General features: G+C 40.3%; 2 protein-coding genes across 8 annotated transcripts in view; one reads left to right on the top strand and one right to left on the bottom strand.

Moving 5' to 3' along the window:
* Positions 1-11746, top strand: part of DCBLD2 (discoidin, CUB and LCCL domain containing 2) — a gene marked incomplete at its 5' end in the record, with an annotated part of 87931 nt that extends 76185 nt beyond the window's left edge. Inside the window, 4 exons of the mRNA XM_082654496.1 lie at positions 1185-1278; positions 5042-5091; positions 7021-7158; positions 7870-11746. Coding sequence (XP_082510622.1) covers positions 1185-1278; positions 5042-5091; positions 7021-7158; positions 7870-8339 — 752 coding nt within the window. The 3' untranslated portion in view covers positions 8340-11746. The remainder of the gene's footprint in view (positions 1-1184; positions 1279-5041; positions 5092-7020; positions 7159-7869) is intronic.
* ST3GAL6 (ST3 beta-galactoside alpha-2,3-sialyltransferase 6) overlaps positions 10132-26222 on the bottom strand; it is a 79095-nt gene continuing 63004 nt past the window's right edge. For 5 of the 7 annotated variants that reach the window (XM_082654497.1, XM_082654498.1, XM_082654499.1 and 2 more), the window contains 5 exons: positions 21594-21689; positions 18422-18608; positions 18179-18316; positions 15047-15199; positions 12458-13945 (listed from right to left, as the gene is read on the bottom strand). In XM_082654497.1, coding sequence (XP_082510623.1) covers positions 13859-13945; positions 15047-15199; positions 18179-18316; positions 18422-18608; positions 21594-21689 — 661 coding nt within the window. In that variant the 3' untranslated portion in view covers positions 12458-13858. Of the gene's footprint in view, positions 11536-11864; positions 12405-12457; positions 13946-15046; positions 15200-18178; positions 18317-18421; positions 18609-21593; positions 21690-26222 lie in introns of those variants that run through there. The other 2 variants (XR_014296752.1, XR_014296753.1) reach the window with 2 other exon arrangements.

The following is a 26222-nucleotide window of genomic DNA, read 5'->3' on the forward strand; positions in this document are numbered from 1 at the left end:
TGTATCTTTAGCTTCTTTCTCTCTTTGGGTGGGATTATAAGGAGTAAATAAGATGCAGGTCTGGCGCTTAGCACCCAGTAAATAGCAGCAGTTGTTGCTGTTATCACCCTCATGGCCAGGAGGAGGTTGAGAGGTGGAGGAAGAAACTAGTGTCCCAACTGACCTTAAGCAGACCATTTCTGCCCAGGATTCTTTATCTATGGAGTGAGATAAGGGGATTAAGTGATCTCCAAGTCCCTGCAGGCTCCAGCATTGTGTTGGTTTCTGCCTTGTTCGTACACACGTTTGGTTTCTATACTTAATACTATATTATTATCTTCCTGCATCTATAAATATTTTGCCATCACTTCCAATTGCTGGATGATATTTTAATATTATTTTATAAGGATAATATTTTATTATAAGGAGGAGACCATGATTTACTTATTCCCTTTCATTGTTGGGCATTTGGATTACTTACAGTTTTACAGTCTTCTGCAGATACAGAAGCAAACATATTTAAAGATACGTCTTTGAATCCCATCTTAATTTTTTCCTAAGGATAAATTCTACATAGAGAATTGCCAAGTAATAGGTTTTTATAGATATTGCCCCAAAATGCCAATCAGAAAGGTAGTTTCGATTTATAGTCCCATCAAAATCCCTGTTTCCTGATACCCTTTTCAACAATTAGTTGTTCTTTTAAATATTTGCCAATTTGATAAGCAAAAATAGCATCTTTCTGATTACTAGTGAGGTGAACATGCTTAATGGTCACTTGTGCTCTTATTACTAGTGAGGTGAACGTGCTTAATGGTCACTTGTGCGCTTAATGCGTTGCTCTTTCATCTCTGCTGATTTTTCTGTTGTTTATTTTTTACTTGTAAATTCTGTAATAGATTAACTATATTAACCTTTTATCACGTATGCAGAAAATACGTTTTCCCAGTTTATCATTTGTCTTTTAATTTGTCTTGGTGATTTAAAAACCGCAAAGGTGGAGCAAATAATGTGACGCACTTCCATGTATGCATGAAGGCCTCTGCAATTACCACTCGTGCCCACTCTCATTGCATAAATTATGTTTATGGCATTTTTTTGAGATAGAAAAGCTTTGAATGGTGATATGGTTAATATGTACTCTTCTCCTTAATGATCCCTTTGGTATTAATGTGTGTTTTTGTTTGTTTGTTTTTGTTTTTCAGATGTAGCCTTGGCCGCCGTCCTTGTCCCTGTGCTGGTCATGGTCCTTACCACTCTCATTCTCATACTAGTGTGTGCTTGGCATTGGAGAAACAGGTTCGTACAAAACTAGTTCACCTAACTGGTCCTAGAGGGGATGTTTCCAAATGTGAAATAGAAACTAAATATAGAAGATGAACTTTTTTGAGAGGGAGAGTTAAGATAGCCATTAGAATAAAAATATATATACTTCTCCTTTATTCCTGTAAAAAATGAGTAAGTTCAATTCCATAATCAGTTACTGAGTACCTTTATTATATCAAATTTTGTATTATACAATGGGTTACACACATCAGTAAGATATAATAGATACCTAGTAGCACTTTGAAAGAATGAGACACAATTATTATCTCCAGATTGTTTAGCAGGGTTGACCACTATACTTTGGCATGATGAGTTGTATATGAAGTGCTGGGGAACACAGACGTAAGAACCATGAGAATTACCTGAAACCTTTTTTTCAGAAAAGAGTGTTCCTCAAATTTGGCATGGTTTGCCTTAAAGGAGGGATTACATTTGGCGAGATAGAGGAAGAGAGAATGGCCCAGATGGATGGGATGGCTTGCAGGAAGGCACAGAGTTGTGGAATGTAGGCAGAACAGTGAGTCATCCCACAGGGGCTTGGCGTGCGGGAGCGCTAGGAGACCCATAGAAATGCAGCCTGGACCTGGGACCAGGAAGGACTTTCTGTAGATGGGGAAATCCTTGAGCAGGGTTCAGCGGACAGGTGATATTATCAGATGATTGTAGAAAAATGGTGGCAGGAGGGTGGATTGAAGAGGAGAGAGAGACTAGAAGAGGCAGAGAGATGAGTTAGGAAACTTTTAAGGCCACACAGGAACATGATACAGCAGTTCTAGGAAAGGGAGAGACTTGGAGGGGGAGAGGGTTCCCAGAGGCGTCAGTGCAGGGCTTGACTGGCCACTTGCTAAGGAAGGAGGAGGATCTAAGTTTCTCTCACGTTTCTGGCTTGTGCAGTTGACCGGTAGAGATGGCGTGAGTAGAGGTAACAGGGTAGGAGGGACAGATTGGTGACTGACAGCTTTGGAGGGACTTCATTTGTCTAGCCATCCAACAGATATTTGAGCCTCCTACTCCCTGCCAAGTATTGAGCCGTGTGCTGGGAGTCCAGTGGTGAACCCCAGAGTCTATGGATGGGAGAGGATACTCTGCAGAAAACCTTCCACCGTGGAACCTGTTTGTTGCAGGGCCCAGCAGTAAGGGCAGGTAGGGATCACGGGATTGGAGATAAAACAGTAGCCAATATTCAACTCACGACTCACTCGGTTTACTATACATAATTAGCGCACAACACAGGTTAGGCAAAGTGTGGGGGGGGTGGGCAGGGGAGGAGGGTGTAAACGAACCACTCCAAGGAGAAGCCTTGAAGGAGGCATCTCAGCACCAACAGCAGCACATGACAAGTGAGAGTGGGAAACCACCCCGGCTCCAGCAGGGCCGCAGGCGGCCTCCATCTGGAACAGCTCTCAGCAGCATGGGGGCCTCCAGCCAAGATCCTTCAGGTCACTCTGTTCAATGGTCTCCTCTTAAGGAATAACTGTTACCCCAGGGGAAGAGTCTGGACTCCTTCAGTTGCTGTCTGTTCCCGTGCCATACATGGCCCATCAAACTTCTTGTCTAAAGTAATATTCTCAGTTTATCATTCGAGGACACTGGCAGTCCTACAGTGGATGTTTCAAAACAACTCATAGGCAAGTTCGTGTTGGCCACTGGGACTCCATTTTGAACTACGTAACATGTCTTAAATAGCTTAAATCCTCTAAGTTTCACCCAAGATGAGCAGGAATCATAACCGTACCAACCACAGTTTGTTCCACGGGTGGAAGGAAGCTGGAGGAGGCGTGGGTCCCGGATTCCTGGTGTTGGGGGGCTGTCTGTACAGAACTGACAACTTAGCATGAGGGCATGAGGCGGGGGAGGAGGGAACAGGGCTCTGGGAGAGTCCAGGAAGGAAAGTTCACGATGCTTTCAGGGAACCGGACAGCAACAGTGGTAGTGGTGAGAACAGTAGCAACGGCAGTTGCATAGAAAATAAAACGAAATGCTGGTTTTACACGTTTTTCTAAATGCCTTACGTGTTTTAACTCATTTAATCCTTAAAACAACCTGTGAAGCAGGTGTTGTTATAAATCCCATTTTATAGAAGAGGAAAGTGAGACTGAGAGAGCACAGGTAACTTGTCCCAGGTCACCTGGTCAGCACATGGCAGGGTGGAGATTTGGTCCAGGCTTCAGAGCCCGTGCTGTTAGCCGCTGCAGCCTCTGATCAATCGGCAGTTCAAGTCTAACTACTCTGCGGTTAAAGCCCCAGGGCGTGGGCGTGAGGACAGGGGAGTAGAGCTGTTGAGAGGCAGGAGGCAAGTCCTGAGATCAGTGTGGGATGACGTTTAAAGGACTCTGGACATTCAGACTCCCAAGAGGCAAGATGGAACATGAGCCTGTTCAGGACAAAAGGTCTGAGCTGCAGAATTGAGGTTACTTCTACAAACGTAGTGGATGAAATTGCTGACGACTGGCTTTGTGACAAGGAGTAAAGAGGAAGCGCCGTTAAGGGGCTTATGGAAAATAGCCAGGAGAAAAGTAATAATAAAAACAGCTGCAAGTTACTGAATCCCTAACCTATGCAGGGCACTGTTCTAAGTACTTTACATGTAACGAATAAATCACCTGCAGCTTTGTCACTGGAGATCAAGAATATGAAATCCTTTATAGTACAACCCTTGGACAGCTTCAGCACCTACCATCTCGTCCACAAATTTTACGCTATACCTTACTTTGAAATAATGAAGTATTATATTTTAAATACAGCCAGACTTTAAAATGAGGGAGCTTTTAGTATCAATAATAAAAACATAGTCTTATACTAGAGAAGAATGTTTCGAAGCAGGAAAAACACATAGCTTGGGCTCTTTGAGAAAGCCCCACTTGTGATCTTCAGCAAGTCACATAACCCTCTTTTCCTCGTTGACAACACTAGAAAAACTTTCTCTTTAGCTTGCAGTGCATTATTTTAATTACCTGTACATCAGAAAATGTCCTTTTGTGTGCTTGATTTTTTTCTTTTTAAAAGGCTTACGGTAGATAGCAATTCTTAATGTTGGGGAGGGACAGAAGTTTCTCCAGGGGAGGATGTGTCAGAATTCTGAGGAGCAGGCTGGGGGAGAACGTTCTTCGTTGCACACGTGGCCCTCGGTCCCCTCACTGTTAGTGACAGCGTTGGCTTATCTTGCACATGGTAGAGGAATCAGGTCTATGCAATTAAGGGTGTGTGACACTTTAAACTTCTCAGCGGCAAAGGACTGTAGAAAAAAAGTAAGTTGGAAAAAAAAGTAACAATGTAGAAGAAAATATGGGGGTTTTGTTGCTTTTGTTGTATCCTGTGAACTTTGTGAATTGACTGATTTGTGAAATTTGTATTTGAAACCAAAACAAACCTAACATGATTTCCCCAGAATAATCCACGTGTCAGGCTTGGGTCTTTGATTTGATTCAAGGTTTTTATCTACATAGTCTTTTTTTTTTTTTAATCCCTTTATCCATTTGAGTGGAAAATAGTTGGGTAACAAGATAACTGTCTCAGGAGATAGTTGTTTAATATTTATTGAGAGTCCAGAATTCATGAGCCTCAGCAGTGGCAACTTCAAAAGTCAAGTGAAAGAGGTCTCCCAGGGAAATCAGCAAGTAGAAATGTGTACCCTTGACTAATTATTAACTTTGGTGTTTATCCTGCAGTTTCAGAGCTTTCTTACTAGTGAACTCACTCTATTTGGTATCTTTTTTTTTTTTCTGTATTTTTCCAGAAAGAAAAAAGCTGAAGGCACCTATGACTTACCTTACTGGGACCGGGCAGGTAATTTGTGGCTTTACATCTCTTTCCATCAGAGGGAAGCCTCTGCCCTCCAGCTGGCAGCAGTGAAAGAGGAAAGCCATTTTCAGGCCCACGTAAACTCCCCAGCACTGTTAGAAAAAATGGCATTCCTCTTCTGTTCTGATCATTTTTACTTTTCTATAAAATCTCTAGTCTCTAAGTAATGAAATGGGAAGTAAGAATTTCTCATAACACATGCTCTGTTCTTTTCCTTTTGGAAAACTTGTCTGGTTTGTCCCATGTATGTCTCGGTCTTGAGGAGACCAGCTTTCTGTGTGGTGTTCGTGAACACTAGGTCAGAAGCAGAGGATTGCAGCCCTGGTGACACAGTGTGTGTGTATGTGTGTGTCACCCTGCTGTGGATATTTACCGCAGTGGAGTTCAGCGTTTTACGAGTCAGTGAAGTCTGCTATCTCTGCCATGAGTTGTCATCTTCCGAATTCCTACTCTCTGTGGCAGGTGGCAGGTTGCTGCAGGTGACACCAGAGGCCTTCTGCGGGCGGGTCTCCCACTTCCCAGTCTCACCACTGGAATGACTGTTAGGGGTCAAAAGAATTCACTGTGACGAGGGTAGAAAAGACCAGTGATGGGGGCAGGTCTTGGGCTGCTACTTCTCACCGTCGTCCCCCTGCCCCCCACAGGGTTGATCTTAGAATTTTTGAAGCTTATTAAAACTTATTAAAGACCACTGCTGTAACAAACTATATCTGGCTGCACTATAATAGCCGTGATTTGCTTCAGTATATGCTTTTGATAGAGATTTCTACTGTGTTCTGCTTTGCACTGGATGGTCTTATCAAAGCAAAAAATAAGTTTGAACAACTTAAGGAACTAGAAAAAGAAGAACAAACTAAACCCAAAGCTATAGGGAAGAAGGAAATAATAAAAGATTAGAGGAGAGGAACAAAATAGAGAATAGGAAGCAACAGAAAACAACAAGTGTTGGCAAGAATGTGGAGAAACTGGAACCCTTGTGCACTGTTGGCAGGAATGTAAAATGGTACAGCTTCTGTGGAAAACAGAATTTTTTGTCAGTTCCTCAAAAAATTAAAAATAGAATTACCATATGAACCAGCAATTCCACTTCTAGGTATATACCCAAAAGCATTGAAAGCGGAGTCTTGAAAAGATATTTTTACATCCATGTTCATAGCAGCGTTATTCAGAATAGTTAAAACATGGAAGCAATCCGGGTATCTATCCACCAATAAATGGATAAGCAAAATGTGGTTATACACATAAAATGGAATATTAAGCCTTAAAAAGGAAGGAAATTCTGCAATATATACTACATCGTGGATGAACCTTGAGGCAATTATGCTAAATGAAATAAGTCAGTCGCAAAAAGAAAAATAGCATATGATTCCATTCATACGAGGTACTTAGAGTACTCAAAATTATAAAGACAGAAAGTAGAGTGGTGCTTGCCAGGGGCTGAGGGGAAGAATCAGGAATTACGGTTTACTAGGTATGGAATTTCAGTTTCACCAAGATGAAAGTTCTGGAGATGGACGGTGGGGAGGGTTGCACAACAATGTGAATATGTGTTTAATAACACTGAGCTGTTCAACTGAAAATGGTTCAGGGCGTTCCCCAGCGGCCTAGTGGTTAGGACTCCAGGCTTTCACTGCTGTGGCCCCGGTTCCATCCCCGGTCGGGGAACTGAGATCCTGCAAGCCGTGCAGCGTGGCCAAAAAAAATGGTTAAGATAGGAAATTTTATGTTGTGTGTATTTTACCACCAGAACCACCACCAAAGAAACCAAAAAACCTTGAACACAAAGGCTGGTTTGTATAAATATTTGTTATAGAAATGGCTTAAATGCAACAGGATTTCTCCCTTCATATACTGTTATCATTTCAAACATAGCTTTCTATGTAATGGTCTCTTTTACTTATGATCACAATGAAGGTTGGTGGAAAGGAATGAAGCAGTTTCTTCCTGCCAAATCAGTGGAGCACGAGGAAACCCCAGTTCGCTACAGCAGTAGTGAAGTGAATCACTTGAGTCCTAGAGAAGTCACCACGGTGCTGCAGGCTGACTCTGCAGGTAACTAGTGCAGCCACCAGGGGAAGGAGAAGCTGCCGCGCTCACTGTAAAGAGCTGTGAGATTTGCAGTACCCTTTATCTGTTTCATGTATAGGAGATGAGCTAGTTTCCAAACATAGAACCACTTTTTAAAAAGACCTCAAGAGAGTCATTTCTGTGTCTTAGATGTTCTATCCATAAAATTGGGGTACTCATTTCTAAAAACTTTGGGCATTTTGTCTGCTTACCTGAAATTCCGTTTGGTTTTATTGGGCCTTTGGGGGTTTTAAAAGGAGAGCAGGAAAGGCACAGTGGCCTCACAGTATTTATCCTATTAACCTAGAATACATTTTAAACATTTCCTAATATTTGAAAAAGAAAAAAAATCTACGAAATTATTTTCCAAGACGAATATTATTTCAGTAATGGAATATTTATTTTCCAATGAAGTACCGTCTATAAATCTGAAGAACATAGACACTCTTTATGCAGACTTCCATGAATGAAGCTTTCTGGCACATCGACTTATTACCACGAGATACAGGGTAACGTCTTTAGTTTTAATTTTTGAAGTTAGTTGTTGCGGGAAGACCCATCAGTCTCCGTTGATAACAAACGTGCCATAAAGAGGTGTTTGTTTTCGGTGCAAGCCTGCAGCTGCCACCCTGAATTATAGGATCCCTGCCTTAATGAGATAACTTTTCTGTTGTCTATGTTTTGCGATACCCACAGAGTATGCACAGCCACTTGTGGGAGGAATTGTTGGCACACTCCATCAGAGATCTACCTTTAAACCAGAGGAAGGCAAAGAAGCAGGCTATGCTGACCTAGACCCTTACAGCTCCCCTGTGCAGGAAGTCTATCATGCCTATGCTGAACCACTCCCGGTTACTGGGCCCGAGTACGCAACCCCAATTGTCGTGGATATGTCCGGGCATCCCACAGCTTCGGTTGGCCTGCCCTCAGCGTCCACTTTCAAAGCTGCAGGGAACCAACCTCCCCCTCTGGTGGGAACATACAACACCCTTCTCTCCAGGACTGACAGCTGCTCCTCAGCCCAGGCCCAGTATGATACGCCGAAAGGTGGGAAGCCGGCTCCAAGTGCCCCAGACGAGTTGGTATACCAAGTGCCACAGAGCGCACAGGGGGCATCAGGAGCAGGGAGGGCTGGCGAGTGTGGTGTTTCTAAAGAAGCCCTTTGAAGGTGATGCTGCCTTTTACAAAGCATCATTTTAAAGCACATGGCCTTTTTAAAATTGTATTAGTGGTAGTAATATATAGAACGTATTACATATCTGTCACGGACGTGGTTGGGGGAAATGTGATGACCGAGGTACAGGAAACTACTAATCTTGCCATCTTGCTTTAAAAGTGTTACTGTAGCACAGTTACTGCTTGCCTATTAAATTTCAAATATCCTGTTTGTTACTACTGTAAAACACTATTTTATACAGAAAAAGCTCCCTACTATGCACTTCAAAGAAATTAAAAATCACTGAGAGTATTTATTACCAGTGCTGCAGTTACATTGATGAACTCGAGATGGCTCTGTAAGCCTTTCTGGCAATAACGCACGGTACTGTTATAAAATGTCTGATGGCTTGAAATTCTGCTCTTTGTGAAAGGTGGGTACTATCATGACTTCTTCCTCTTCTATTCCTATATTGCTTTCTGAATTTTTTTTTAAAATAGTGACATAATCCTTGTTTTGATTGCAGTCATATATACTTATCCATCTTTCCTTAGGAAGAGCTATAGCTGGGAAACTGACCTGTAGTGAGCAGTGATTTTTCACTTTCTGACACTCTAACGAGCTTTAACATTTCATAGTACATAACTTGGCCTCATCCCTGCTTGTTCCACCTGGGGCCCTTGGTGGCCAGCCCCGTTCTTGTGTTTATAAATGCTTGAGTTTTTTCAGTGGGTGATGCTTGCTTTATCAACCTCATTATTTCAGATCCCCTAATGTTTCCATGTGGAAACAGGAACAACTTTACAAATTAAAAATGCTGTAAAGGAGATTCTCCCGCCCCGAACTTTACTTGCAATGGAATTTTTCCTAGGAGAGTTGTGAAAAGTTGAGGGTTTCTAAAAGTGAACACTAAACAATACCCACTTATATTTATCACGGTGAAAGGCAAAATCATGACTCCTCGGGAGTCATATAAATTACCAGCCCCCGCCGCCAAAAAAAGTAACCGAATTTGTCCTCTTTGGTTTTATGTATACAGGTTATTCTTTGAATCTCAAGGTAATTTGTTGTTTTTAGTCAAATAAATACTTGTTTTCCACAGTAAACTACTATAAGAAATGTAAACCCAGCATGTATTCTTCAGCTCTGTGTGATTATGCCATCTATGTGGTAGGGGGTGCAGTCCTTTATATTATACCTAAGGAACAAATGTTTCAGCATCCTAGCAAGGGAAAATTCCTGTCTTGTTTTTGGTACTTCTGGGCAACTTCTTTGTCACCATTTGCCCAGAACTAGTTTAAATGACTGAAATAGAAACCATGTGCAGTTTATTAGCGTTAGTGTAGAAACCATCTTTAAAAGTCTTTAGACTGGTAAGATGATATGGAAGCTGACCATGATTAAAATATAGAAACTTGGCATCCCCTCTTCTATCAATCAATATAAACCTTAGTTTGCAGACTTAATATTGAAATATACTTCCCCATCAGGTTCTAGTTGTTTCTTTCAGCCTGTGCCACCAGATGATGGCAGAATATGCTAAATTTGACTAACGATGTACAGTGTTCATTTTGCTTGCTTCCATGAGTCTATCAGTATTGTAAAACGTTGCTTCAAAACAGAACTGCCTATTTCTACGGCCTCCCTGCCTTCTAGTTGTATGATTTTCTTGGTCTTATTTTCAGTGGCTTTTCCTTTTTTCCAACAGACTTTTGAGGCATAATTTTATTCACTGAAAAACCAATACACATTTTGTTTCAAAATATTTGAAACAAAAAGCACAGATGTTGAACTTTTATTAAAACCTATGAATGTGTGAAGCACATGTATTAATGCAGTCATCCCCTTTCAGGTGGGAAGAGAGTAAACCAATTGCTTTATTTTTTTATTCGTCCTTAGTATACAAAAATATACTTTTTCTCAAATCATATGCCTGTTTGAAGCTTTAAGAGAAATGATTTCAGTAACTATTTCATTTTTCCAAAGATGCTTGCTATTTTTGTTTGTGTATACCTGATTGTTTTCCCATAGAACTTTTTTTTTGAGAAGCAAATGTTTTCTTAAATAATGCATGTTTTAAGACTTGATTCATATATTGCCACTGTGCTGTTTTTGAACTACCAATAATTTTTATAAAATACTTAGTTTTTAACTACTATTATATATTTTACTTTCCAAATGAAGAGCTGAGCCTGATACAAAGGGTTGTACTGGTTTGTACTTTTTCTTTTAATTCGTATGTTTTCATATTAGAGTTTTGTTTTGGGTTGTTTTTTTTTTCTAATGTTACTATGTCTGCTATATATACAGCTTTGGAGACAATCAAGTAACAACTGAAAATGTGAAAGTAACCATTTTTTACAAAATTCCCTTGGAATTTTTATTCTTTGCTTGAAACATGTAAAAGATTTAACTCACTGTGGCTTATTGGATTAAATTCTTTCCTGTTAATGCAGTTACAAAAGTAGAATCAGACAGTGGTGCAGGAAATGTGGCCCTTAAGGTTTCATAAAATTACACTGGCTTAGCTGTTACTTGATCTTGGGAACCGGCACAGTTAAAGGGAAGATATTGTGAATGCTGATTTATATTTTATTGAAAGCTGTAAATCTAAATAGATCCTATTGCGTATGCAGGGTCTAGCCCAGTTATTTAAGTTCACGTTTCACTGTTTGCACTTTGTATTGAACAATGGGTTTATTCGCTGTTGAAATGGTTCGAGCAGAGGATTTATTCGGTAACTGAAATTAGGATGTTACTTATACACTTGCCCTCCTCCCCCACACACCCCCCCCCCCTCGCACTGGAGGGAGCAGAAAATGAGCTCGTTTAAATATGAATGTGGCTGTAATTCTATGGAATGTGATAAAGCTTGAACTTCTTTCCCTGGGCTCCACATTGTTACCTGGAGAGCAAGAGGGTTACAGAAACACCATGTCAGATAATACAATTCGAAAGAATGAATAGATTAGGTGGGACAATAAAAGCTTTTCAGCCCCTCTTAAGAGAAATCAATGAAGCTCTGCTTATTAAAAAAAAAAAAAAAAAATTACCTACTGGCTCTGCCTTTCAGTTCTGAACTTGAAGTCCCTAAACTGCAAAATCTAAGGAAGAGTTGGATACTTTTAGGTCAATTGTGGCACCAGTTCTCATTTAATCCAACTTGTGACTAGTTTCTTCTCATCTCCTCCTCTTCTTTTTTGGCACTGGGAAAGGTAGAAACAAAACATGTATTGAAATACGTATTGGAAATAAAAATGGCTTGAGTGTCAGTGATATTCTCCCAGAATGTACTTTTCTTACCTCGGCATGTACTGTAGTCACTCAGTATTTGTATATGTTGCTAGAATTTAGACTGTATAAATAGTGAGATTTTAATGTGTTCATGTGTTTTTAATAAATTGTATATATGTCTTGTTCAGGTTTTTTGTTTTTTGCTTAAATAAAACAACCTTGAGGTTTGTAACCTTTCTCATACCATGCAAAATGCCAGATCCCTCAATTTTAAGATCAGGTTTTTATGGCCAATATTATAGTACTTACAGTAACATTTGAAAATGCCACCATTGGGGGGTTTTGGGGGTTTGGTTTGTTGTTGTTGTTGTTTTTATAAATTCATTTATTTATTTTTGGCTGCGTTAGGTCTATCGTTGCTGCGCGGGGGCTTTTCTTTAGTTGCAGTGAGCAGGGGCTAGCCTTGGATACGGTGCGTGGGCTTCTAATTGCGGTGGCTTCTCGTTGCAGAGCACGGACTCTAGGCACGTGGGCTTCAGTAGTTGTGGCGCGCAGGCTCAGTAGTTGTGGCACATGGGCCTAGTTGCTCCGCGTCTTGTGGGATCCTTCCCGGACCAGGGCTCGAACCCGTGTTGCCTGCATTGGCAGGCAGATTCTTACGCACTGCACCACCAGGGAAGTGCCTACCGTTGGTTTTTGACATCGACTTTTTCTGTAGCCAGCACCATCCTTTCTGAAGCCCAAATTACTTTACATCAAACTCAGCTTCAGCAGCCCAGCTGCAGCCTATGGCTGTGTGGTATGAGGGAACGATCACATTGAACAGCAGTGCCTTTTCCACCTCAAAGAAGAAAAATCAAACGAGACTGGTACGGTGCAAACATATGCTGGGAGTAACAGAACAGAGTCCATATTTATTGCCTAGGTCTGGGTTAATTCAGCTACTAGTTTTGTCCCCCTTACACCACTTTCAAGTATGTCAGTCACTTATTTCTGTTTCTGATCTAATAGTATTTATACACTCTCTTTAGAGATGCAGGCTAGTTAGTGATAATTATCATTGTCTCCCAGTGATAATTATTGTTCAAGAGATGCCAGTTCTTTCCACTCCTACCTCTTCTGACAGCTCTTGATTCCAGCCTTATAACCTCCACTGTTCTCTTCACCCCTTGTCCCCCTCCTTCCCCATAGCCTTTGGTTATAGTCAGACATTAAAATGAAAAGGGAGACGACTAGCTCACGACTTTTGTCCAACTGGCTTGTTTGCATCCCACAACAACAGTCTTCTCTGGTGCACCCTAGGTAAGCTTTCCATTTGAAGATGCGATTTAATCATGTGGACAATTGGTTTTTCATGAAAATGACATTTAAATCCAGAAAAGGCTTGACTCTTCTTAAAGGTTTACTCATTCATGTCTTTCCTAATTTACTTCCAATAAACTTTGAAATTTTAATGAATAAATTAAACCAGGCAAAAAATGTTTTAAGAATTTTCTCCTTCTTGACCTTGCCTAGTTCAGCTTCTTTGTATAAACTGTATTTCTTTAAAATAATGCAGTCACCAGATTTTAGGAATTGCATTCTTTCTTTGGTTATTTACTTATCCAGAGTTTCATATTTATCCTATTTCTTTCGACTTACTTAAAGATCATCTTCATTCTACCAAACTACTCATCATAATCATGGTTTAACTTAACTGTAGGAAAAGAATGCTTAATTAAGCCAGTATGATCTTAGGTTTCCCTAATCATCCATGCTTAGGGTCTGGTTTAAGATTCCAGCCAGGTTCCTCAGGTAGAACAAAAAGGAACCAAACAAACAATCATCCAGAGAGAGCTACAGAGGCCTGAGGTGGTTCCAGTATGCCACATTCAAGGCACCGCTGCATGCCAGCTCCCCACCAATTTACAGGAGGCAGATAAACCTCTCAGAATGTCACGTTACATTCAAAATCTGCTGTGGTAAACTAAATCCCCTTACTTATTAGGAAGTCACATCCCTTCAAAAGTCTAAGATGAAGTAACTATAAAAAGATGCTTAAAAACACCTCAGAAAACTAGCTTATTTTTAAAACAATGCAATGAAAAATTCACTCTCCCTGATAGCTTAGCATGTCTTGGTTTCCATAAATTAAATATATTCACAGAAATTAAGCTGGTGGTTATGAAGCACCAGGCAGCAATAGACTTACTATAATTTCTTGACAAGTACATCCAACATATTTAAAAATAAACTAAAAATTGCAGTGTAAAAATAAAACTAATACTGTTCGCATCATCTTCGGAGTCTGTAGGGTCAATCTTGAGTCAAGTCGATTACAAAGTTTTTTTCTATAATGTCCTTCAAAAAGAGCTGCTCTGCAGTCACATTGTGATACGCATTCTAAAGAAGAAAAATAAAATAAAATCACCATCTATCCCAATCTCAAAATGTTAACAACAGCAGCAACGGAATATGCTGTATCTAAAAACCTTAATTAAAAACTCAAGTAACAAGTGGCATGGATTTTTAACTTATCTTTCTCATTTCTTTTTCATTGCTCATTCTTGTGCCAGAGCTTTCCCTAAAGCCCACTCTTTCCACTTAAACCATCACATAAGTAAGAGGCTCCCTCACATCATCTTCTAGTCTACTGAATTATGGTATAAATCTAGAAACCAGAATTTGAAAGTGTTAAGCTCTAACCTGAATAATACCACTTTTTCAGCTTATATAGTATTTAGGGATGAAGATTTAAGGGGACTGGTTTCACGTCGGGTATAGCCATATACTTAACAGCAAATCATTCACAGTTCAATATTTAAAATGTACAGGTAACATTTTAATCCTATCACTGTGTCACTAATCTAAGTTATAATTAGGAAAATAGGAAATTCCTTCCCATTTAATCAATTAAAGTCAAAATCTTAAGGATCAAATCCACCACCATTAATCCCCATTCAAGAGAAGAATGATCTAGTATAAAGGTTAAAACTTTTCCGACCATGAAGATTCTTTCATGAGGTTAAAATGTTTTGGACCTTCTCATCGACTTAACTGAAAAACTACATGAAAATAATTTGTATGATTATGGCCATGCTTTTAGGTGAATTTGAAATATCTCAAACAGCAGGTTTCTACATATTCAAATAGTGCAAATATGATACAGTATCTAGGGTAAGGCTTGGTCCCTATATAGGTTTGATGAGTTTCTCCCAGGGGTTTGAGGCCAACAGATTGGGAGCTGTAGTAAGAACTCTGGACCTGAGTCCTAATTTCAGCACATGCTATCTCTGTAAACCCTTATCAAGCCGTCATCCCCTCAAAACCTGTTCCCTCAGTAAAATGACAGGGTGAAAAGGGAGAATGTAAGCTTTCCAACTCTAAAGATCAAAGATTATACCAAAGTGTGTGTGTGTGTGTGTGTGTGTGTGTGTGTGTGTGTGTGTGTGTGTGTGTACACACACACACACACACTCATATATATATATATTTTTTTTTTACCTTATTCATCAAAGACATGGTGGCATTCCCAAAGTAGTGCAAAGGACTCTTGAGGTCAGAAAAGTTGTACTTAAAACCAGCAAGGTGAACTTCATGACATATGTGAAATGCCAACGTAATGGCAATAATTCCTGTTGTTGGGTGTTTGGGTTTCTGGAGGAGGAAATGAAAATTTAGGGAAAAAAATCCAAACAAGGTACCTGTTTCCAAAACATTTGGGTGACCTAACCTTATAAAATAGCATCTTCTGAACATTTAATCAGGACAGAAATACTTCAGTTAAATCCTTGTCATGCCCTAAGGTTCAAGCCCCAAAGTTAATATCCTAACTCTGAATATAAAGTGTTGCTTGGAATCTTAGAAAGTCTCTCAGGTCAAACTTAACTGCAGTACTAGTCCAGAAGACAGCTAGCAAATGAAGCCTTTAAGGAAAAGGATGCTGCTGCCTTGTTTTTAAAAAACACACCAAAGTCAAGCAACTTGTGGAAAAAGCAAAGCCTGAGAATGTTAAACCCACGTATGAAACGTAAGGACAGCTTAATTCACTAATGGATAAGATCATGCTAAAAGGCTTCAAATAATTTAGCCTTAAAATGGTTCTATTTTATAATGCTGATAATTTAGCTCTAGGGAAAGACGGCTTTAATCAAGTAACTTCAATAACAAATTGCCATGGTAATGATCTGACTAGAAAATAAAGATTCTAGACGTATATACAGATTAAAGTCACAATCTCAGTTTTGTTTTTAAATTGATTATAATTTTAACTAAATTTTAACTAAAAAGCAAGAAACCAAGCATCCTCTTCACATGTACATATATCCTGAAAAACACTATAATAGATGTTTGGCAGAAGGGTCTTGGCATTCAGAGTTTTCATTCTCGTTGGATGGCCTTCAGAGGCAAAACCAAGATATATCTTAAATTTACTAATACAAAAATTCAAGGAGATTTTCTTTTGATTAAATGTTTCTTACAGATCCCATGGAAATTACATATGATTAATTATGATTTTGAGAAAAAGAAAAAAATCAGAGCAGCACAATAAAATCAGATAAACTCCAGGAAGCAAATTTGTCTGCAAGCCTAACAGCCTTTTTTTTTTTTAAGTCTTTCTTTTTTTTTTTTAACATCTTTATTGGAGTATAATTGCTTTACAATGGTGTGTTAGTTTCTGCTGTATAACAAAGTGAATCAGCTATATGCATACATATATCCCCATATCTCCTCCCTCTTGCGTCTCCCTCCCACCTTCCCTATCCCACCACTGTAGGTCATCACAAAGCTTGGAGCTGATCTCCCTGTGCTATGCAGCTGCTTCCCACTAGCCATCCATTTTACATTTCACTCCCCTAGTAAGTTTCCGTTCCTACTCTCCAAGATGACAATTTCATACCTTTCTATCCAACAGCTCTACCCTTCTTCCTACTTTGTCAATTTAATCCTTATTTTTCTTAGAAAACAGAATCGATCAGACAAGAGCTACATCATCTTCACAATTCCAAATCTACCTTCGTCTTTAACCATATTTTCAGTGCTCACTCCTATGTGGATGAAGATGTCCCTGTTCCTACCTACGGCCAACCTCTCCACTCGTGCACTCCATTTTATCACATTTCTTTTCTCAACAATTTTGCTTTCACAAGTATCCCTTTTCTCTCTTCATCATCAATATTTCCCTCTATTGAATCATGCCCTTCAGCACACAAACATATCATCTATCTTTTACATATATACAGTGGAATATTACTCATCCATAAAAAGGAACGAACTAGTGCTATTTGCAGAGACATGGATGGACCTAGAGACTGTCATACAGAGGAAAGTTAAGTCAGAAAGAGAAAAATATCGTGTAATACAGCTTATATGTGGAATCTAGAAAAATGGTACAGATAAACTTACTCCCAAAGCAGAAACAGAGACACAGATGTAGAGAACAAACATGGATACCAAGGGGGGAAGGGGGGATGGGATGAACTGGGACATTGGGATTGACATATATAATTACTATGTATAAAATAGATAACTAATAAGAACCTATTGTATAGCACAGGGGACTCTACTCAGTGCTCTGTGGTGACCTAAATGGGAAGGAAATCAAAAAAAGAGGGGATATAGGTATAACTGATTCACTTTGCTATACAGCAGAAACTAACACATTGTAAAGCAACTATACTCCAATAAAAATTAACTTTAAAAAAACCAGTGCTTGTGTTTGTAAATGCATAGACAAGAGTCTAGAAGGATATAAAAGGCAATAAAGCTTGGGAGATAATCTGAGTTATGGAGAGAAGAGAAAAGGATGATTTCCTTTTTTTAAAAAACACTCCTTTGTAAAAGCTGTTTGATTTTAAGCATGTAATATTTTAGAATTTCTTTATCATGCTGAAGAAAAGATACAAAATACATGTTTATTTCTTTGGATTTTACCCAATTACAAAAGGGAAAGCCTCATTTCAGCTGAGATATCACATTACACAGTTACTCAAGCTTCAAGTGAAAAACATAGCCTGCCACTGTATGGGTCTAAAGACTATTTTTTCCCTAGGGAATGTAGACAAACAGGGCTGCAAGAGTCAGAGTCAATGAGATTCCTTATAATTAAAAAGAATTAAGGACTTCCCTGGTGGCGCAGTGGTTAAGAATCCACCTGCCAATGCAGGGGACATGGGTTCGAGCCCTGGTTCAGGAAGATCCCACATGCCGTGGAGCAACTAAGCCTGTGCGCCACAACTACTGAGCCCACAAGCCACAACTACTGAAGCCCACGCACCTAGAGCCTGTGTTCCGCAACAAAGAGGAGCCACCACAATGAGAAGCCCGCGCACCCCAAGGAGGGGTAGCCCCTGCTTGCCGCAACTAGAGAAAGCAAGTGGGCAGCAACAAAGACCCAGCACAACCAAAAATAATTAATTAATTAATGGCAGAACCCCCCCCCCCACTTAAGGTTCTTTTCCTTGCAACATGAAAAACATAAAGCTAAAATCCAAAGATAATGTGATTTCACTAACCCAGGCGTGAGTGAAGCCACCTCACGAGTTGTGGTTCTCATCCAGTTTCCAAGAGCCCCAAGGACCCTCTGTCCCACCCCAGTGAGGTCTTTAGTTTGAAACTGCAAAGGAAAATACATACCTGATTTTTGGGAAACACTTTTGGGAAATGAAGCAGTTCATAAGCTGCTGTTCTGATAATGAAAGGATCTAATATTCTGATTTGATACGGTTTATAGATCAGATTTAATGCTGGTTTCTTCCAAAAACCATTAGTGTTCTGAAATAAAGTAAGAAAACAGAAAATACAACTTGTTGTTGTCTCTTTTTTTTAATGAAAAAAAAATGAAGGTAATTGGAAGCCAGATCAATTTTGCCAACTTACTATTTTGCCACCTGTCAACAATTCCCACAGCCACTTTAAATCAAGCGGCTTAAAAGCAGTGAGAATCACCGTAGTGTTAGGATCATTGTGATTGGGATCTGAAAAAACAGATTCTGGATAAAAAAGTCGGAAGGTAGTCCTTCTCCCAACTTCCTCTTCATGTCCTAAAATAGGACCATTATTCATTCTGTGGGTAGTAAAACACACAAGATATGTAGACCAAGTGCAGTACGGGTCACGTCCATCACAGTTCTCAGAGCTTTCAGAGATGGACAAACATTGTTAGCCGTGTAGCCAGGGCTCTAAAGCCACACGGCAATCCGTCAATCTTTCACACGTAACAGCCAAGGAAATAACTCCCTTTCGTGAAACAGCTGTTTGATCAAAGGCAGAAACATTCATTTGTGTTTGAAAATTAACTGTGGGGACCTGATCATTCATTCTTACCTCCAGAAAAATTGAAGACAAAATGAAACAGATGGGAACATAAAACCACAGAATACTCAAGCTAAAAGAGACGTGGCAGGACATCCAGACAAAACCCCTTGTGTTTGTAGATGAGGGCCCCAATGTACATAGAGAGAAGGTTACTTGCCCAGGGTTACACAATCATGTAGCAGGTGGACGTGTGTCTCAGTGACTGACAGGCAAGAGTCACAGTTAAGGTGATTTGAAAACCCACCAAAATTGTTGTGCTCTGAAATAAAGTAACAACATAAAATTGCTATATTTATACCCAAGCACAACCAAATGAATGACTATCTCTGGTGTGAACCAAAGAACCACAAAGGATCCAGTGTTGGGTTTGTGGATACTCAAAGCCAAGGTTAGACATATACTATTTATGCACACACCATGAAGGTGTGCTATGAAAAGGAATGCACTGTTCCCAAAACACTGTCCCCTAGGAGATAAATACTGTTTGACCCTTTGCCACTGACTGTGATATAAGGCAGCCTTAGTAACACCTGAAATGACTTTCATAATGTCTTTAATGGCATTTTCCCACAAGGGCCTGGTGTGGTTCTAGGTGACCAGATTTTAGACAATTATAAAGAAATTTGTGAGTGCTTCAACATTGTTTTGTGGATAAATTTTCACAGCTTCCTCAAAATGAATAATCCACAGAAAATAAGGTGACCACGTTATGCAGAAACCCTCAGCTTGTAATCCAGCAAAATGCCCAAGCACTGCCAGGTCATCCTAATGCATTGCCCAGCGCGAAGCTTTCCCACTACAGAAGACTATTCATAGCCATTCCCAACACACACAGACTTTATCCCGGATAATGACCTGACTTCACCCTTTCAATGAGAAAACAGAACTCAAAATGTCCGCATTTCCCCACCATTACATCTACGGGACTTGGTAGCTGTAACCACAATCCCAGCTTTCCCTTCCACTGCAGAGATGACCACACTGGTGTTTGGACCCCATCCCCTCTCTTGTTACCACACCAACCTCCTTATTCATTTCCATCAGTTTACTAATATGCTTTAGAATCTATCTTTATAAAAGGAAACAAAATAGAAAATCTCCTTTGAGTCCATAATCATCTCCAGCGACTATCTCATTTCTCAACTCCACAGTGAAATTTCTCTAAAGAGTTGCTTCTACTGGTTTCTCCACTTTCTCACCTGTCATTCTCTCCTCAAACCACCCCACTTGGGCTTCTCCCCCTCACCGTGCCTCCAAGTCTTCTGTCAAGAGTAACAGTGAGCTTCAGCTTGCCAGTCCAATGGTGAACTCTGTCCTTATCTTACATGACCTCTCACCAGCCTTTGTCATGCTTGAAACCTCCCTCTGTCTTAAAACACTGTGCTCTCTTGGCTTTTGTGATCACCTTCTCCTGTCTTTCTTCCTACCTCACTGGTAGATCCTCTCCAACTCTTTAACTCCTTTTTCTTTGCTCAACCTTTAAGTTTTGACTACTTCAAAGCTCAGTCCTGGGCCCTCTTCTCTGTCTCTCCCTGGGAAATCTCACCCAGTCCATGGTTTAAGTACAACTTACAGACTGTTCGCAATGAAGATTTTAACCTGTTTATCTAACTGCCTACTTTGACTTACCCACTGCAAATCTAGTAAGCATATCAAACCTGGTATGTTCAAACAATAATCTTGATTCTCCTCTAAACCTGTTCCTACCCTAGTCCTCCCCAATTCAATGAATGGTACCACTATCCAGCCAATCTCTTAAGCTGAAAACCTAGGAGGAGGTATCCTGCATTCCTTTATTCCCATCTCTGCTCACATCTAATGCATCAGAACATCCTGATAACTCTACCTCTAAAACATGCCTCAGTCTAGCCCCTTATCTCCTTCCACACCATGACAATCCGGTTGCAAGCCACCATTCTCTACCCAAATGCAGCAACCTAACTGGCCTCTTTGTTTCCACAGCTTGTCCTTCCTGTTTCATTGTCCATGCCATCACCAGGGTATTTTAAAGACATAACCAGATAGAGTTGCTCTCTTGCTTAACAATTTTCAAAAGTTTTCTGTTAACATAAAACGCAAGCTCTAATCGTAGTTTACAAAGTCCTACACAGCCTGATCCTTACCTACCTCTTCGGCTGCCAATTGCACCACCGCCCCAGCCTGCTGCCCTCCAACCTCACTGGTTTTCTTGCTGCTGCTCTTAAACCTAGCATCATACCCTCCTGGAGACCTGCAGTAAACATCCTCTCTGTCTGTATTCCCTAGTCTTCATACGGCCGGTACTGTGTGGTCTTAGGTCCAGTTGAGATGTCTCCCCTTCAAAACAGTCATCAATTCAAAAACAGCCACTCAGTCATTCTCTATCACACATGTTTTAATTGTTTGCATGGCATTTATTACTACATTTCTTTATTTAATTACTGTTTTCTTCCCCTCATTAGAATGTAAGCTCCACGGGGAGCAAGAATATTATTCTTTTTCACTGCTATATCCCCCTAGAACTGTGCTAGAACTACAGCTAGAACTGTGCCTGGCATACTAAGGGGATTTCATAAATATTTGCTAAATAAATGACCTGAAATCTAGGCCTACTCCAGCCAACAACTCGAGGAATGTGTAATGTACTTAAACATACTACAGCGACTCTACTTCCTTTTAAAACACAGCGGTATTAAAGCAGGAAACTATACTCTTTTGAAACAATTCCAGGTTAGCAAGTAGAAGATATATTTACCTTATTATTACATCATAGGAGTCAATTTTTTCTCCTAACGTCTTATTCTTCAAAACTCCACCATTACCAACCACCACACATTTTTTACATGGCACACTGTTGGGCAAATGACAAGAGAGAGATTGAGCCATCTTTTACAAAACTGGGTGATTCCAAGAACCCATTCATACTTTGAGGAACCCAATACGAGATTTCACTTGTTGCAGAAGTAGAAAAAGAACCAGTTGTAACTTACAGGTCTAGGGATATATTAGAAAGATATAAGATTCAAGAAATAACATTCCATAGGAAGTGTATCATCGTTAGCAACTATTAATGCATATCAGTTCATATACATCCCCTCATTTGATTCTCATAACCACCCACTGAGATAAGTAAACCTGATATTCCCATTTTACAAATGAAGAAAGAGATTCAAAAAACTGTTAGGTGACATTTCAAAGTCATACTCCAAAGAGGTAAAATTAGGATTGAGTCCAGACCTTTGGACTACAAAAATACCCCTCAATATAGGATTCTGCATGTTAATATTGATACAAGTGTGTTTCATATTAGATGTGTATGTATTTTCCATCAGCATTACCCATTCCCCTGAGATTCCAGCTCTGGGTTACTGCTGCGTCTTATAAGTTTGGAGACAGACAGTATAGAATCTGGTTGGCAAAGTGCAGCTTCCTTGTACCTGCCCGTGCTCATTTCAATTCCCCAAACGGGTACTGGTTCTTGGAGCTTAACCAATACAAATGAAAAGTTTACTGTGTGTTCCTGGCAAAGAGCTTTAAAGTAGGACATGAAGTGGGACTTCCCATTGCTGGCCAGAATCAGCCTAGGCCAGCGGACTATCTACTGTTCAGCTCTCATCCAACGTGGCCTGGCCCTCAACATAATAAAAGCCATATATGACAAACCCACAGCAAACATCCTTCTCAAGGGTGAAAAACTGAAAGCATTTCCTCTAAGACCAGGATCAAGACAAGGATGTCCACTCTCACCATTTTATTCAACATAGTTTTGGAAGTCCTAGCCACAGCAATCAGAGAAGAAAAAGAGGTAAAAGGAATCCAAATTGGAAAGAAGTAGTAAAACTGTCCCTGTTTGCAGATGACGTGATACTATACATAGAAAATCCTAAAGACGCTACCAGAAAACTACTAGAGCCCATCAATAAATTTGGTAAAGTTGCAGCACACAAAATTACCACACAGAAATCTCTTGCATTCCTATACAGTAACAATGAAAGATCCAAAAGAGAAATTAAGGAAACAATCCCATTTACCATTGCAAAAGAAAAGAATATAATACCTAGGAATAAACCTACCTAAGGAGGCAAAAAACCTGTATGTACTCAGAAAACTATAAGACACTGATGAAAGAAATCAAAGATGACAGAAACAGATGGAGGGATATACCATGTTCTTGGACTGGAAGAATCAATAATGTGAAAATGACTATACTACCCAAAGCAATCTACAGATTCAATGCAATCCCTATCAAATTATCAATAGCATTTTCCACAGAATTAGAACAAAAAATTTTACAATTTGTATGAAAACACAAAAGACCCCAAATAGCCAGAGCAATCTTGAGAAAGAAAAACAGAGCTGGAGGTATCAGGCTCCCTGACTTCAGACTATACTACGAAGTTACAGTAATCAAAACAGTATGGTACTGGCACAAAAAAAGAAATATAGGTCAGTGGAACAGGATAGAAAGTCCAGAGATAAACCCATGCACCTATGGTCACCTAATCTATGACAAAGCAGGCAACGATATACAATGGAGAAAAGACAGCCTCTTCAATAAGTGGTGCTGGGAAAACTGGACAGCTACATGTGAAACAATGAAATCAGAACATTCTGTAACACCATACACAAAAATAAACTCAAAATGGATTAAAGACCTAAGTGTAAGACCAGATACTGTAAAACTCTTAGAGGAAAACAGGCAGAACATTCTCTGACACAGATCGCAGGAAGACCTTTTTTTGATTCACCTCCTAGAGTAATGAAAATAAAAACAAAAATAAACAAATGGGACGTAATTAAACTTAAAAGCTTTTGCACAGCAAAGGAAACCGTAAACAAAACAAAAAGACAACCCACAGAATGGGAGAAAATATTTGCAAATGAAGCAACCGACAAGGGATTAATCTCCAAAATAAACAGCTCATGCATCTCAATATCAAAAAAACAAACAACCCAATCAAATGAGCAGAAGATCTAAATAGACATTTCTCCAAAGAAGACATGCAGATGGCCAAGAGGCACGTGAAAAGATGCTCAACGTTGCTAATTATTAGAGAAATGCCAGTCAAAACTACAATGATTTATCACCTCACACCGGTCAGAAGGGCCATCACCAAAACATCTACAAACAATAAATGCTGGAGAGGGTGTGGAGGAAAGGAAAGCCTCCTACACTGTTGGTGGGAATGTGAATTGGTGCAGCCACTATGGAGAACAGTATGGACGTTCCTTAAAAAACTAAAAACAGAGCTACCATATGATCCAGCAATCCCACTCCTGGGCATATATCCGGAGAAAATCAAAATTCAAAAAGATGCATGTACCCCAGTGTTAACTGCAGCACTATTTACAATAGCCAGGACATGGAAGCAACCATCAATGGAGGAATGGATAAAGACGACGTGGTACACACACACACACACACACACACACACACACACACAAAATGGAATATTACTCAGCCATAGAAAAGAATGAAATGATGCCATTTGCAGCAACATGATGGACCTAGAGATTGTCATACTGAGTAAGGTAAGTCAGACAGAGAAAGACAAAGATATCATATGATATCACTTATATGTGGAATCTAAAAAAGTGGTACAAATGAACCTATTTATAACACAGAAAAAGAGTCACAGCTGTAGAAAACAAACTTATGGTTACCAAGTGGGAGAGGGACAGGGAAGGGATAAATTGGGAGATTGGGATTGACATATACACACTACTATATATAAAATAGATAACTAATAAGAACCTACTGTACAGCACAGGGAACTCTACTCAATACTCTGTAATGACCTATATGGGAAAAGAATCTAAAAAAGAGTAGATATATGTCTATATATAACTGATTCACTTTGCTGCACACCTGAAACTAACACAACATTATAAATCAACTATACTCCAATAAAAATTTTTAAAAAATGGCCTGGCCCATCCAACTCCAAGCTCTCACCACCACTCGGCCAGGCCTGGAGAAATGACAGAACAGATCATGTCCTTCTCCTCTCGGGGAGAAAACTACAGAGGAGAAGGCTGTTGAGATTGTCCTTGCAGGGCCCTCATGACATGCAAGTATGAGGAAAAAACTGTTTCTCTAAGAACCATGAAATCAGCAGACCAGATGAACTCCAGACCGTAAGGCTCTTAGGAAATTAATCAGCAGCAAAATTGCACAAATGCTGTAGAATATTTAAACGTAGAGAACACAGCAATACAGGAACTACTGAAAGGAGCCAGGAGTTGGTCCTGTCAGGTTAAGGAGAGACAAGATACACATTCCTACACAAGTAAATTTCCCTTTTTTATTTAGAATTTGTTTAGTTCATCTATTTGCTTGATGTTTTAAACTTTTTTTTTTTTTTTTTTTGCGGTACTCGGGCCTCTCACTGTTGTGGCCTCTCCCGTTGTGGAGCCCAGGCTCCGGACGCGCAGGCTCAGCGGCCGTGGCTCACGGGCCCAGCCGCTCCACGGCATGTGGGATCTTCCCAGACCGGGGCACGAACCCGTGTCCCCTGCATCGGCAGGCGGACTCTCAACCACCGCACCACCAGGGAAGCCCCACACCTTAAACTTTTTAAAAACACTTTTTTAATGTTTTGAGACTTTCAGCTCCCAAATATTAAAAAGTCATGCATAATCAGTGTCTACTTTGTTACAAAAACAAGAAGATCCAGGGTTTCACAGATGGTACTGATGGGGGCCGGAGGGCAACCATCCAACAGGCCCTTCTTGAGTCTGTACCCCCAGACCTCCTATGACGGACATGTCACAATGTGTTCTAGAGAAGTTTCTTTCCTAAATCTGCTTGTCTTTAACTATGAAAGGAACATTTTTAGGTGCTCTTATATACAAGTTTACATAAATCCCAATTCCAGGAAGCTACTCTGTCCACAGTGCTCTGCAGCCAGGTGGCACGGAGAAGATGGGGGTGCTGGTCAACTTCAAAACGCTTTTCTCTCTGGGTCTGCGGCCATCCTCCTGAGCAGACCTAGCCCATGAGAGCTGTACAGCAGGGAGCAATTCCCACACACACAGCTTGTGTGGTTCCTCCTTCCATGACCTCACAGCCAGTTTAATGCAAAATCAGAGGCTGAACCTCCAGATGCTGCCCCGTCTCCCTGCCAGGACGCTAAGTGAGGCTGGGCACCAGGGAGGGAGTGGCTAGGAATGGACAGGATGGAAATAACAGCTCTGTTCCTGGGAGGTCTCCTGTGTGGAGGTGAAGGAGGAATATCTATAATTTATGGCATGTAGACTAACCCTCTCCCTTCAAAGAAGGCTGGAGGCCACTCCCCTCCCAGCAACCATCCTGGACTGGGGTCCCCAGCCTGAACCAGGCTTGCCTGACTCCAATACCACCGAACATGCCGGGGCGGGGCCA

The sequence above is a fragment of the Grampus griseus genome, assembly GCF_964374135.1.
Source record: "Grampus griseus genome assembly, chromosome: 5".
NCBI classification, from domain to species: Eukaryota; Metazoa; Chordata; class Mammalia; order Artiodactyla; family Delphinidae; genus Grampus; species Grampus griseus.